The following is a 15,023-nucleotide window of genomic DNA, read 5'->3' on the forward strand; positions in this document are numbered from 1 at the left end:
AGGGCTGCAGCACGGAGGCGACTGCGGGAACCGGAGTAGTCTGCGGCACAGAGGCGGCAGCCGGAACCCTCCAACGACGCGGTCCGGAGGTTTGCGCCCCCCACTCCGGGGCTGGGCCTGCGTGACCTCTGCCCCTGGGGCTACGAGGCCCCCCCATAAGCCCAACGGGTCCCGTTGAAGGGGTCTGGTGCCGAGACCCTATGGGGGTTGTAGATCCCCTTCTGGAGGCTACGAGGGCCCCCATAGGCCAAGCGGGTCCCTTCGAAGGGGTCTGGTGCCGAGACCCTATGGGGGTTGTAGTTACCCTTCTGGAGGCTACGAGGGCCCCCATAGGCCAAGCGGGTCCCTTCGAAGGGGTTTGGTGCCGAGACCCTATAGGGGTTGTAGTTCCCCTTCTGGAGGCTACGAGGGCCCCCATAGGCCAAGCGGGTTCCTTCGAAGGGGTTGTAGGCTGGGTCCATCGTAGGTCGGTTCGTTCTGTTATGTGCAGCTGCAGGCACTGGACCCAAACGCCGTCAATGTGGGAAAAGCAACTTTATTGCTCAACAGGATACAAAAACAGGATTCAAAAACAGGATTCAAAAACAGGATACAAAACAGTCTCACACACAAGATCTTCCACGATCTAGACAAGACGAACTGACAAAGGGGAATGACATGAACAGGACTTAAATACAGAGGGCTGGTGCAGGTGATTGGACACAGGAGGAAACAATCAGGGACAGGGCAGACAATCACAGGGACAGGAAGTGCAAAGAAACAGAGGACACGAGAGACAAGGACTTCAAAATAAAACAGGAAACACGACAACACTACAGATCCTGACAAAGAGAGGAAGACAGCGTAGAGAGGAGTGTCAGTGGAAAAGTTAGGCTGCATGAGTGTGAAGGAGTCAGTTGAAGGAAGGGCTGACAGAACAGACGAGGCCAGAGAGGAGGGTGAGAGGGTGAGAGGGTGAGAGGGTGAGAGGGAGAGAGAGGAGAGAGGGAGAGAGGGTACGGATGTTGCGACGGACAGGTGCAGAGTCCGTTGTGGGAGGGTTGTTGGTTCCAAAGAGTGGGAGAGAGTAAGAGATGAAGAAGTGGTCAGAGACATGAAGTGGAGTTACAGTGAGGTTAGCTGTAGAGCAGTTTCTGGTGAAAATATAGTCAAGGTGGTGTCCAGCTTTGTGAGTAGGAGGGGAAGGACTGAGAGAGAGAGCAAAGGAAGACAGTAAGAGTAGCAGGTCACATGACTTCTCTGTCTGGATGTTAAAGTCACCCAGAAGGATGAGCGGGGGGCCGTTTTCTGGGAAGTTTGATACGAGGACGTCTAGTTCTTCCAAGAAGTCTCCCAAGGAGCCAGGTGGACGGTAGAGAACAACAATGGTTAGATGAACCTGATGAGTAACCGTCACTGCATGAAACTCATAAGACAGTGGGGTAAATGGAATCGGGTAGAGAGCAAAACTCCATTTGGGTGAGATGAGTAGACCTGTGCCACCGACCAGAGGGTCTGGGTGTGTGGCTGAAGGAGAAGGAGAGAGCAGCAGGGGTTGATGTGTTGTCTGGTGTGATCCAAGTCTCAGTGAGAGCCAGGAAGTCCAGCGATTGCTTGATAGTGAAGCCAGAGATGAAGTCCGCCTTGCGGTTAGCTGACTGGCAGTTCCAGAGGTCCCCAGTGACGAGGCGCTGGGTCTGTGTAGAGCGGGTGGGATAAATAAGAGAGGAAGGATTTTGATGCAGTGTGACCGAGTCCGCGGTCTATAGTATCTACGAGTAGATGTGCACACAGGTATGGAAAGAAAACACATTATCACAGGGAAATGTTTATACTCAGCCGCCCTCAAACACCACCGAAGACTCCAACCTATTTCATAAGGTGGCACCACATTTAGAGGAACTACAAATATTAAGACTAACTGTTACAAGTTCAGGAGGTAGAAATGTCATCAGCTTTAGATTTCTACCCTCACAAAGTACCCATAATGCTGTGTTTTGGTTCCTCTTACAGTTTATGTTTAAAAACTGGACACATATATTCATACTTTTCTTTTCTCCTCAGATGCTCCAAGGCTTCCCTCTGTGTCAGTGAGTCCCTCTGAGATAGTGGAGGGCAGTTCAGTGACTCTGACCTGTAGCAGTGATGCTAACCCAGCAGCTAACTACACCTGGTACAAGAAGAACCAACCACGTCCTCATGGAGAAGAACCTCAGCTTGTCTTCAGCTCCATCCAGTCCTCTGACTCTGGACAGTATTTATGTGAAGCTGAGAACCATCTGGGGAAGAAGAGATCTGAATTCATCTCTATTGATGTGAAATGTGAGTGAAACAGTTTATTAAATATAACAAACATCTTAAATGTGTCCAGATTTCACTGATCATAACTACTTTCTTCAAGCTATTCAAAGTGTATTATTCAAATACCACATGTTCTTCTGTATTAAACAATCTTAACCTATAATATTCTCTGATAACTCGTCTCCTCAGATGGTCCAAAGCTTCCCTCTGTGTCAGTGAGTCCCTCTGAGATAGTGGAGGGCAGTTCAGTGACTCTGACCTGTAGCAGTGATGCTAACCCAGCAGCTAACTACACCTGGTACAAGAAGAACCAACCACGTCCTCATGGAGAAGAACCTCAGCTTGTCTTCAGCTCCATCCAGTCCTCTGACTCTGGACAGTATTTATGTGAAGCTGAGAACCATCTGGGGAAGAAGAGATCTGAATTAATTTCTATTGATGTGAAATGTGAGTGAAACAGTTTATTAAATATAACAAACATCTTAAATGTGTCCAGATTTCACTGATCATAACTACTTTCTTCAAGCTATTCAAAGTGTATTATTCAAATACCACATGTTCTTCTGTATTAAACAATCTTAACCTATAATATTCTCTGATAACTCGTCTCCTCAGATGGTCCAAAGCTTCCCTCTGTGTCAGTGAGTCCCTCTGAGATAGTGGAGGGCAGTTCAGTGACTCTGACCTGTAGCAGTGATGCTAACCCAGCAGCTAGCTACACCTGGTACAAGAAGAACCAAACAGGTCCTCATGGAGAAGAACCTCAGCTTGTCTTCAGCTCCATCCAGTCCTCTGACTCTGGACAGTATTTATGTGAAGCTGAGAACCATCTGGGGACGAAGAGATCTAAATTCATCTCTATTGATGTGAAATGTGAGTGAAACAGTTTATTAAATATAATAAACATCTTAAATGTGTCCAGATTTCACTGATCATAACTACTTTCTTCAAGCTATTCACAGTGTATTATTCAAATACCACATGTTCTTCTGTATTAAACAATCTTAACCTATAATATTCTCTGATAACTCGTCTCCTCAGATGGTCCAAGGCTTCCCTCTGTGTCAGTGAGTCCCTCTGAGATAGTGGAGGGCAGTTCAGTGACTCTGACCTGTAGCAGTGATGCTAACCCAGCAGCTAACTACACCTGGTACAAGGAGGATGAAGACTCACCAACAGCATCAGGACAGATCTTCATCATCAATGACTTCAGAGCTGAACACAGTGGGAGTTATTCCTGTGAAGCCCAGAACAACAGAGGACGTAGTAACTCCACCTTCCATCTGATCACTGTGTCAGGTAAGTCATTCTCATCAGGACCATTCACTTACACATTATCTGAACGACAAGCAACACACAGCAGATGCTCCCTTTAGTTACACTTCTCAACATATTTCAGCATTCTTTAGAGTGCAGATGATAAATAGATGTCAACATAAATACATTTGCACCAAAACAGAGATTACTGGACCAGATGTTATGGTTAGCTGGGTAACACTGATCAAGTTTAATTGGGGCTGCAAATTGCTCCCAAGTTCAAGGACGCAATCCAGAGTTTATGCAACAGAGAACCACAGATTCAGACTTGGTTGTGTGTTGTTGTATTTGATGGGAAGAGAGCTCATTTTCTGTTACCCGTTTAGCAATAAAGCAATGTGGAATTAGCACTAGCAAGATGTTAGCTACTTAGTTTTGAATGTGAATGTCCGTTCGCGGACTAGGATGACATTTGGTGTTCCCCAAGGTTCAACACTGGGGCCTCTTCTGTTCTACATGGCTCAGATTATGGGAAAAAACAAGTGTCTTATCATAATTATGCAGACGACACAGAAATCTACTTAAATCCAGATTGAAGACGTGTCTGTTTTGCTGTTGTCTTTAATTCAACTATTATATTTCTACAATGTGACCTTCAACCCGACTGCTTCACACTTTCCCTTGAAGTCACCGATGGATAAAGAAGTATATCGTCTGCAAAGAGCAGATCTTGAGGTTCTAAAGATTCAGTTACACTGCATTAAACATCTTGTTGCTGTTCTGTTATGGGGCAAAAGTTGATTTCATACACGTCTTCATTTAGAATGCCTCTGTATCAATATAATTGTATTTATAATCATCAGTTTGTAATGGAAACAAACAACTTGTTTCCCAGGTTCAATGACAGCAGCAGCCGTTGGATCAGCCGCTGCGGTTTTCCTGGCTTTCATAATCCTCGCTGCCTTCCTATTGATTAGGTGAGCAGTCCAGCTTCACTGTGATTATGTACAGAAATTAATCTCATATTTGATCAGTTGTTGAGTAACTTTATTTAAGGATTCATTTGTTTGTTCATTCGTTCTTCTGTCCAGAAGAAAGAGGTCCTCCAACCAAACCAGCGAGCCTGCAGAGAGACCAGACAACAACACTCAGGTGAGGAAGAAGAGCTCAGGTGATGAAGAAGAGCTCAGGTGAGGAAGAAGAGCTCAGGTGAGAAAGAAGAGTTATGGTGAGGATGAAGAGCTCAGGTGAGGAAGAAGAGTTATGGTGAGGATGAAGAGCTCAGGTGAGGAAGAAGAGTTATGGTGAGGATGAAGAGCTCAGGTGAGGAAGAAGAGTTATGGTGAGGATGAAGAGCTCAGGTGAGGAAGAAGAGTTATGGTGAGGAAGAAGAGCTCAGGTGAGGAAGAAGAGCTGTTTAGCAGAGGTCAATTTTTTATTAGATTTAGGGGAACCAAATTATAGAATGACTTTTCCCACCTAACAAAATAAAATGTTATAAAAAGTGCTTAAAAGAAAGTTTAAGAGTTTTAATGTATTAGTGTTTATAACACATGTGATGAGTCCATACTTTCGTCCTGTTCATTTCCACAATGATGAACCAATATGTTCATGTCACAACGCGCTTCCTGTTTTTAAAATGATACGCCGGTTGATTTTTTAGGAATAAACTAGAATTTGGCTTGAGAATATTTCTAATAAATACACAGTACGTGTTTTGCCCTTCTCAGTTTAAACACTAGATGTCGCTGCAGTTTGAACATCTGCTCTACATTTATTATGAAAACATTTAGATAGATATATAGAAAGGTAGATATATATAAATAAATAGATAGATAGATAGGTAGATGGATACATGGATAGATAGATACATTGATAGATTGATAGATAGATAGATAGATAGATAGGTAGGTAGGTAGATAGATAGGTAGATAGATAGATAGATTGGTAGGTAGATAGATAGGTAGATAGATAGATAGATATATAGGTAGGTAGGTAGATTGGTAGATAGATAGATAGATAGATAGGTGTATATAGATAGGTAGGTAGGTAGGTATAGATAGATATATAGATAGGTAGCTAGGTAGATAGATAGGTAGGTAGATAGATAGATAGGTAGATAGATAGATAGATAGATAGGTAGGTAGATAGATAGGTAGGTATGTAGATATATATATATATATATATATATATAAATAGGTAGGTAGATAGATAGATAGATAGGTAGGTAGATAGATAGGTAGGTATGTAGATATATATATATATATATATATATAAATAGGTAGGTAGATAGGTAGATAGATAGATAGATAGATAGGTAGATTGATAGATAGGTAGATAGGTAGATAGATAGATAGATAGATTGGTAGGTATGTAGATATATATATATATATATATAAAAATAGGTAGATAGATAGGTAGATATATAGATAGGTATGTAGGTAGATATATATATATATATACTATATACTATATCTATATATATATATATAGATATGTAGATAGGTAGGTAGATAGATAGATATGTAGGTAGGTAGATAGATAGACACATAGGTAGGTAGGTAGGTAGATAGATAGATAGATAGGTAGGTAGGTAGATAGATAGATAGTGTGTTGTGGTAAGACTATAATGTTAGAAGACACTATTCAGCTAAACATCAGTCCACATATTGTTCTCTGGTCCAGAAACACTGACTTTCTTGCAGTGGGACTCCTTAAAGTTTCTGTATAGACCAACAACCTAAGAAGTGTGGCACATTGTTGGGCGATGTACAGCTCTCCATCCACAGATACATGAGCAGTGAGTATCTTCATCACCCTCTGCTGGTGACCAGGAGGCATTACAACAAACAAACAAGCGGTTCACTTGTTGACTTTGAAACTGAGGTTTGATGCCACGACACGAGAACTTAATCTATAAATGTTGTTAGTGTGGTAATTGGTGAACAAGCCGCGCACATTAAACCCTGAAGAATTATTATTTTCTCATTTGTATTACAGGCCATCAAAGAAATGCTCTTATCCAACAAGCACTGACGTCCTCTTGTTTATTGGTGCAGCAGGAAGACCTTTGCTATGCCAGCGTGAGCTTCTCTAAACACCAGGAAGATCTTCTGTACTCCAATGTCAGGCCAGCTCGGCCCCACAGACGCAAGAAGGAGGAGGAAGAGGAGGAAGAGGAGGAGGTGGAGTACACGCCTGTCAACCTTCAGAGGGCCGGTGCTGCCAACCAGTGAGCCTGCTGCATCTTCCTTTTCACACAGTTGATTCCCACTGTTTCATTGTTTAATAAGTGAGTTTACTGTCGTTCCTTCACAGGTAAAGACGTCAAGAAGCTGTGGAGGACTCACCTGCACTCTGCAGCTCAGTCAGCAGACCACCAAGAGTATGAGCACAGCGCAGATCTGGGGTCTATTTCTTTACAGAGTTGTAGCAGGTTCAACACACAGCTGTCACACACCTTATTAATCATCGTTAGGACTTCCAGCAGAGAACGAGCATCAGTCAGCCAATGGGGGTCAGCTTGGAATATGGAAATAGCTTTCCTATACAGAATTAGCTTGAGTAATATGTTTCTGCCAGAACGAGAATAGCATCTTATAAAGTGCATTTGTCTATAAACAGCACGTCTTTCCCAATTTCAGTTCCGCTGTTCTTTTTTGTTGAATTTGCTGTTTTTGTTTTCAAATATATAAAAAATTTTCTCCGCTAACTTTTAAAATTTTTTTCTAAAGGTGCATCAAAAGTTTGTGTTTTGTATAAGTCTCTCAACTTAAAGGTGCTATATTGGACTTTCAGAGCATTAATATCATAGATTTGGGGTCGGCTGTAGCTCACGGGGGAGAGTGGTCGTGCCGCAACCACAAGGTTGCCGGTTCGCTTCATGTATCTATAACAAATGTTTCTAAGTTACATATTTAGCAGCTAGTGTTTTCTAAGTGAGTGCCCTGAATAATAAATGTATTCTTCAATTTTTAAACCGTAGCGTCTTTGACGTTCTTGTTGTTTACCATTTCAAAATCTATCGCATACTTATACTTATGAATTTCATTTTATGAACATTTTGAACAGCTCCATCTTCACTTAAAAACAAACCATAATTCAAAGCAATCAATGAGTTTCAGACTAATGAGTTCTCATACAGCGTTCAAAGGTAAACCTACGAAAATGATGGCGCCATCATTCTTAGACGTTGGTGTTTGAGCCGGCTGTTCGATTCCCGTGTGAAACGAGAAGTCGATGTGGAGTTAGTTTGTTTTGCTGTAAACACGTTTATTCTTGCTGGTAATGTTAACATGGAGGTCAACGGGGATTTCAGTTTCTTCTGGAGCCAGCCTCAAGTGGCCATTTGAGGGTCTGCAGTTTTTGACACTTTTGGAAAGTGAAGCCAACGCTGAAGTGCCTTACGCACAATCTCTCTACTGGCCGCCAGGGGCGACTCCTCTGGTTGTATAGAAGTCTATGCTTCATGTGTTAAAGCTGCATTCTCTCTCCTGACCACCAGGGGGCGACTCCTCTGGTTGTATAGAAGTCTATGCTTCATGTGTTAAAGCTGCATTCTCTCCACTGACCACCAGGGGGCGACTCCTCTGGTTGTATAGAAGTCTATGCTTCATGTGTTAAAGCTGCATTCTCTCTCCTGACCACCAGGGGCGACTCCTCTGGTTGTATAGAAGTCTATGCTTCATGTGTTAAAGCTGCATTCTCTCTCCTGACCACCAGGGGGCGACTCCTCTGGTTGTATAGAAGTCTATGTTTCATGTGTTAAAGCTGCATTCTCTCTCCTGACCACCAGGGGGCGACTCCTCTGGTTGTATAGAAGTCTATGCTTCATGTGTTAAAGCTGCATTCTCTCTCCTGACCACCAGGGGCGACTCCTCTGGTTGTATAGAAGTCTATGCTTCATGTGTTAAAGCTGCATTCTCTCTCCTAACCACCAGGGGGCGACTCCTCTGGTTGTATAGAAGTCTATATAAATGACTCTACTTCTCTTGATGTATTCCCTCAGTAAACATTGTAAACATTAGTTTTTTGGTCTCAATCTCTAGTTTCAAGTCTTCTTCAATACAGCGTGATGTTCATTTAGTACATTATGGTCATTTAGAGTCAAACAGACCATAAAGCAGGGGATGCTTTGGGGGCGGGGCTACGAGGTGATTGACAGGTCTCTCTACCAGAGACGTATACGATTTCTCTACGTCACTCCTCCTCCTTTCATAAATATGGTAACTTATGTGCTATATAACTTATATGGTAGGACTACAATACTATTATACTGTTGAAAAGCCAAATATAACCAAACGGTTGAATCTACATGTTTGCACAATGGAATTATTAAAATTGAACAGCATCGTTTTTCTTGCAGTAGTGAATTGTGTTGATTGTAAAGCGTGATAGCAGCAGGAAGGAAGGACGTCTGGTTTCTCTCCTTCACACACGACGAGTGCAGCAGCCCGTGACCGAAGGAGCTCTTCGTGAAGCCTGCATGCGACAGATCGGTTTCATGGGACATATTTGAGCTTTCTTGAAGTCCTTCTGCGTTGTAGTTTTTCCGTTGAAGACCTACGTCAGTGACGGTTGGATTCTCTGAGTCTTTTCCTCCACCCTTATGAATTGTCCTTCCCGTCTCTCCTTGATCAAAGTGACGTTTGTCCATCGAGCTCAAGGAAAGGTGGTTAGGAATAGGTGTTAGGAGACTTTTCAGACAAGGTCAGGGGAGGTCACCGCAGGGAAGGCCCTAAAATGTCAGGAAAGCAAAGCGGGCGAAGGAATGTGAGATGGAGCTGAGCGGCATTGTCTCTCTTTTATTATACTTTCTTTCTTTTTTTACATTCTACAATATATTCTGACGTTCACGCATAGTTTGAAAAACATTTGTTTATTTCAACACGGGGGTTTACAGACGACCAGCAGCTCATGCATGATAATTATCTAAAGAGGAAGCAAGACTTTTATTTTTATCCCCTCATACAAATACAAGTTTTCTTTCGAGACCACATCCCTCCTTCGAATAACTGACAACGTTTACCAGAAATGAGCGGAGCGGCGATGAGGTTAACGGCGGCCACAAGTGGGTTTGTCATCTTCCTTCTGTTTACATCAGGTACCGTCTATTTTTATATTTATGACATTCATATTTGTGTTGCGGGACTTTGTTGCACCGACAAGGATTCGCTCAAAAACCCGATTAAAGCATCGGGACTAGCTTCATATGAAGAAAGATTACATTTAAACGCCAGTTTAGTTCAACTTTAAGCTCCAGTTTTAAATCCGGTGTTATCGTCACACTGGAGGAGGTTTAACTTTCAAAAAGGAGGCTTTTTTTTTTAGATGGGTGAAGCTCAATAATCAGGTTTCCTCCAAGAAAGTTGAGGACCCGACTCGACGCGGTTGAGTTTCACGGTGAATTTCTCTCAAGAAAACCCGATCAGATCTTCTGTTTTTATCGTTTATGATTTGGCCAAATTGCTTCATTATAGAAAGCGCACAAATGTTTTTATTATTAATTTACAAATGTGTTTATTTTTTAATCCAGAGCCAAGTGAAGACTAATGCAGAGAGAGAGAGAAAGAGAGAGAGAGAGAGTTGACCCCACGGTGCCATCTCTCTAACACCAATAAGACCTTTTATATTACCAACGTACTGCTGGTTAAGAGTTTCACTGCACCTTCAAACATATTTTGATGTTTAACTCTTTACTTCCCTGTGATGTGTCTCTCTCCATTACTCACACATATACATATCTACATATACATATCTACATCTATATATAGATGTATCACATGATCAGACTCATCATTGGACAATATCAACATGCATTCAACCCGTCAATCCTCATTGTACATCTGCATATTACAAAGATACAAAAAAAACAAATGTTTATTTGATTGAATAGTTTTTCTAGTTTTTTTTCAAGTTTTTCTAGCTTATGATTTGTTTCACCAACAAACCAAAACTATATTAAAATCATGATGGAGTTGGAATTGCCTTAAGTTTTTAAGTGTTTCAAAAAGAAAGAAGAAAAAGGCAAATGAGACTTAACGTAATCACACTGTCTAGTACGTCATAACAGATTTATTGAATTAACTAATTTTGACCGCGGTGGAGTTCCTTTATAATCTAACGTTAGCTCTTTACTTTGGCTGATTGCATCCACACTTCATAAATCATACAAGTGGTGTGTTCATTTGTGAAGATTATCTTGCTGAACAAAACATGTGAGTATCATAAAAGCTTATTTTTTGCAACAATCCTGAAATCCAAAAGGGAAAAAATCCCATTTTCTTTTTGTCGAGGGAACCAGTGTGATGTTAACTTCCTTTGTGGGCGTATTGAGGCCTTGAGTTGGCATGTTGGACGATTTGCAACCAGATGTTACAATCAGTCGCTGAATAAAACTGTGAAAGGGTTAGACTACATCAGACAACACCGTGGTAGGGACCTGTCAATCACAATAAGCCCCGCCCTAAAGCATACTCTGCTTTATGGTCTGTTTGACTATAAATTACCATAATTTACTAAATGAACATCATGTTGAATTGAAGAAGACTTGAAACTAGAGATTGAGACCAAAAACTAATGTTTACAATGTTTACTGAGGGAATACATCAAGAGAAGTAGAGTCATTTATAGAGACTTCTATACAACCAGAGGAGTCGCCCCCTGGTGGTCAGGAGAGAGAATGCAGCTTTAACACATGAAGCATAGACTTCTATACAACCAGAGGAGTCGCCCCCTGCTGGTCAGGAGAGAGAATGCAGCTTTAACACATGAAGCATAGACTTCTATACAACCAGAGGAGTCGCCCCCTGGTGGTCAGGAGAGAGAATGCAGCTTTACACATGAAGCATAGACTTCTATACAACCAGAGGAGTCGCCCCCTGCTGGTCAGGAGAGAGAATGCAGCTTTAACACATGAAGCATAGACTTCTATACAACCAGAGGAGTCGCCCCCTGGTGGTCAGGAGAGAGAATGCAGCTTTAACACATGAAGCATAGACTTCTATACAACCAGAGGAGTCGCCCCCTGCTGGTCAGGAGAGAGAATGCAGCTTTAACACATGAAGCATAGACTTCTATACAACCAGAGGAGTCGCCCCCTGGTGGTCAGGAGAGAGAATGCAGCTTTAAAGACATCAAGCATAGACTTCTATACAACCAGAGGAGTCACTTCCGCAATTGGCTTCACTCTTCAATCCCAGAAGTTTCCGCCCGGTAACCCTACAAAAATACAACATCGTGGGAGTAATCTATTGTTGTCTCAGAAAAGATCTCAAGCTTTTGAAGGTGCATCAGGAAGTGACCTCCACACATTCAGTCTGATGTTATGACTCTGATCGTGGGTTCCGGTTTCTCTTGCAGTGATTCAGGCTCAGAGTGACTGGGGAGTGATTTACCACCCCACTAAGATCTGTGCCTTAAAAGGATCAACAGTGAACTTACTCTGCAGCTTCACCCCTCCCTCCAAAACAGATGACGGCGATACAACACTCGAGAGAGCTTTCTGGTTTACTCAAAGGTTGTATCGAGAACCGGTGGATCTGAGAACAGAACCAGACTACGCAGGTCGAGTGCAGTACAGTCATCACAACGGCGTCTGCAATCTGACAATCGCTGACCTGAGAGAGAGCGACTCGGCCGTGTACAAGTTCAGGCTCACGACGGACCGACCGGATTGGAGACACACCGGCGAACCCGGAGTCACTTTGTCGGTCACAGGTAACACTTTGATGTGTAGGTCGGCTCCAAATGCTCAACATTTGGGAAACACTAACGGTGTCTTTGATGACGGTTCATATTTTTTGTTAGGTTTCCAGGTGCAGAAAAGACAATTTTCATCATGTGTAATAGCCAGCTGTAAGTGGGCTCACCTGAAGTGTCACAGCAGTTGTCTTCCAACTTATCAAACGTCCTTCAGCTGGTACAAGAACGGAGTGAAAATGCAGACAGAAAAGGAATCTTTTTATGACAACTTTTATCCCGCGGACAGCTATTCCTGCGCCGCGAGAGGATTTGAGGCGTTCGTGTCTCCGTCGTCGTGTGAGTTTCCTCCACCGACTTCCACTCGCATGACGCTGCGCCGCTACACGCTTTTCACCAGTGTTTTTTGTTGTTGTTTTGTTTTCATACTGATAATCACAAATGTTTCATTTTTTTTCAGGCGTTACTGGTCAATACTGCAACAGAGTGACGTACGCCGAGAGAAGAGTCTGCGCCTTCAAAGGCTCGTCGGTAAACCTTTCTTGCAAATATCAGGGTTATGAATATATCGCATCTAAATTCTGGTTCAACCCTGAGCGCAGTCTTGTTTTGCGGTATCGCACTCAACATAAGGACCTGAGCAAAGACCCCCGGTATGAAGGTCGCGTTAAGGTTGTTGAAACAAAGGGAGGACGCTCCACTCTGACCATCACCGACCTGAGAGAGAGCGATTCAGACGAGTACCTCTTCAAGTTCAACACCCCGAGCTTTGAATGGAGGAGCGGTTTACCTGGTACGACTCTGACCGTCACAGGTACGGACGAGCACACACTCATCGTGCAGGTAATGTAGTAGAAGTGTCAGTATTCATCACGAGGATTATGTGCTGATTAAAGGTGCTTTGACATAAACACCTTCTATAGAGATTATTGTTTGGGACTAATCTACGACATGAAACATGAGCACATCAACGCCCCCTAATCTGACCCCCTCCTCTTCTCTACCCAGAGCTTCTTTTGCTTTTATTTGTAGTGGCTGGCTCGTCAGCTAGCTAACGAGAGCTCGCTAATCCCACCATGTTATCATGCTAATGTTATACTGGTCACAGAGAAGGATGGTGGGTCCCTTCCGCTGGGAGACGGCAGCCAGCAGGAGAGCAGACGGCCGCTCCGGACATGGCGGCGCCATGGTTAGTGCTAGAAAACCAGTTGCTACCGCCGCGACAGCCGTCCTCGAAGCTAGCGCCCGCTCTCCTCCCGGCAAACTAGTTTCCTTAGCGGTGAGGAGTGAGGCGGAGGTAAAACGCCATTTTAAACCAATATGGAGCCAAAGCACATGTGATTAGTTTCAGTTCAGGGCGTGGTGTTGGATAGACCAGTCACAAGGTCGGAAAAGAGATTAAAATGTACGTACGAAAGTGGTAGATTGTGCATGTTGTCATTTTCATTTCACATTGACGTTCCTCGTTCCCAGATCAAGATTTACAGGTGCAGGTGATCTGGTCTTCTGCTGGTCCAAAGCTGATTTGCCACAGCAGCTGTCTCACTGGCCGTTTGTCCTTCGTTTGGTACCAGAATGAAACGAAAAAGATTCCCTTTGAAACATCATCTTCTTACGGAGGACACGTTGACCCCGATGACAGTTATTCCTGCGCTTACCAGAGCTTCCACTCCCCTCCAGTGTGTGAGTTTACTCCACTCTCTCACAGAAAGAACCTTGTTTGTGATTTGACAAGTATTAGCTTCTAAAGAGACAGATATGTCCATCAGGACATATTTACAATACAATATAATGAAATAAAATAGCAGGGCAGGACATATTACATTTAAGAATTTAAATAATAAAGGAAAAGAAAGTGTATGCAGTGTATCTAAGTGTACAGTGTATACAGTGTATGAGAAGTGGAAGCGAATATTGGACTTCCGATAAACACAAACACAAGTCACAATGAACACTGTTTGGTTTGTCAGCTACGAGGTGATAATATCAGTCCGGTGTTGCTGCTGCCACCAAGTGGCCAAAAGACGAGCACATTGTGTGAATATCAGAGTGAATGTTTAAGTCATCATATGCTCATTACATCGCATCCTCCAGTCTCACATCACGCTATAAACACAGCAGAATCATCTACTGTCAACGCATCGACATTAAACTCACACTAATGCGGCCAAGCGCCTCTGCAAAAAAGTATGGTAATTCAATATTTATAATAATCCATAGGTGTAAGAAGAAGTACTCTTTTATGATCTTTTACATTAGTAGTAATATACAGTTTTAGAATACTTTGTTACAAGTTAAAGTCCTGCATTTAAAACTTAAAGAGAAAAAAGCACCGTTGTCAGAGTCATATTATATTACAGAGTATTATTGGATTATATTTATTGATGCATCAATGTGGTCATCACTTTAAAGTTATATCTCAACCTATAACAGTACATGATATTTGAATACTTGAATATATATATATATATACACATATATATATATATATATGTATATGTTTATGAATCAAAGTAAAGTAACTAGAAACTTAAGTCATCAAAACAATTGTACCCTGTGTAGTTTTTGACCACTAGTAGCGCTATAGAGCAATTTATTTTACAAGTTCGTCATTGTGCAAATGCAAACAAAAACAACTTCAATCTGTATAATGTGTTGCATTTATAAGAACACGCTCACAGCTGATCACTGCTCCAGAAGAAGCAGAACCAACTGTTGGGATTCATATTCACAACACTGATTCAAACCACCATCGCTCCTCAGGAGTTTCAGATGCTGCAACACAA

The 15,023-nt window shown here is 42.5% G+C and overlaps 2 protein-coding genes across 11 annotated transcripts in view; both read left to right on the plus strand.

Moving 5' to 3' along the window:
* LOC117729433 (carcinoembryonic antigen-related cell adhesion molecule 5-like) overlaps positions 1-15,023 on the plus strand; it is a 44,019-nt gene that overhangs the window by 16,602 nt on the left and 12,394 nt on the right. For 5 of the 9 annotated variants that reach the window (XM_034530494.1, XM_034530486.1, XM_034530461.1 and 2 more), the window contains exons 9-12: positions 2,153-2,301; positions 2,470-2,727; positions 2,896-3,153; positions 3,322-3,430. In XM_034530494.1, coding sequence (XP_034386385.1) covers positions 2,153-2,301; positions 2,470-2,727; positions 2,896-3,153; positions 3,322-3,430 — 774 coding nt within the window. Of the gene's footprint in view, positions 1-2,152; positions 2,302-2,469; positions 2,728-2,895; positions 3,154-3,321; positions 3,580-4,432; positions 4,515-4,628; positions 4,690-6,596; positions 6,770-6,855; positions 7,517-15,023 lie in introns of those variants that run through there. The other 4 variants (XM_034530535.1, XM_034530503.1, XM_034530514.1 and 1 more) reach the window with 4 other exon arrangements.
* On the plus strand, positions 8,908-13,420 carry LOC117729464. 2 transcript variants are annotated; one of them, XM_034530559.1, is made up of 5 exons: positions 8,908-9,640; positions 11,899-12,255; positions 12,346-12,393; positions 12,527-12,576; positions 12,698-12,842. In XM_034530559.1, exons 1-5 carry the CDS (start codon positions 9,571-9,573, stop codon positions 12,725-12,727), a joined length of 555 nt encoding a protein of 184 aa, XP_034386450.1. In that variant the 5' UTR covers positions 8,908-9,570; the 3' UTR covers positions 12,728-12,842. The 2 variants fall into 2 exon arrangements, with proteins under 2 accessions (XP_034386450.1, XP_034386439.1); XM_034530548.1 differs by having other exon boundaries at positions 8,910-9,640; positions 12,346-12,576; positions 12,698-13,420.

This window comes from Cyclopterus lumpus, chromosome 1 (genome assembly GCF_009769545.1).
Source record: "Cyclopterus lumpus isolate fCycLum1 chromosome 1, fCycLum1.pri, whole genome shotgun sequence".
Taxonomy (NCBI): domain Eukaryota; kingdom Metazoa; phylum Chordata; class Actinopteri; order Perciformes; family Cyclopteridae; genus Cyclopterus; species Cyclopterus lumpus.

What these genes read in the sequence shown, in the direction of transcription:
- LOC117729464 (XM_034530548.1), top strand. Translation starts at nt 9,571, where the DNA reads ATGAGCGGAGCGGCGATGAGGTTAACGGCGGCCACAAGTGGGTTTGTC. An exon ending in CTTCCTTCTGTTTACATCAG is followed by an intron (nt 9,641 to 11,898) that starts GTACCGTCTATT and finishes TTTCTCTTGCAG; the next exon opens with TGATTCAGGCTCAGAGTGAC. An exon ending in AGTCACTTTGTCGGTCACAG is followed by an intron (nt 12,256 to 12,345) that starts GTAACACTTTGA and finishes ATTTTTTGTTAG; the next exon opens with GTTTCCAGGTGCAGAAAAGA.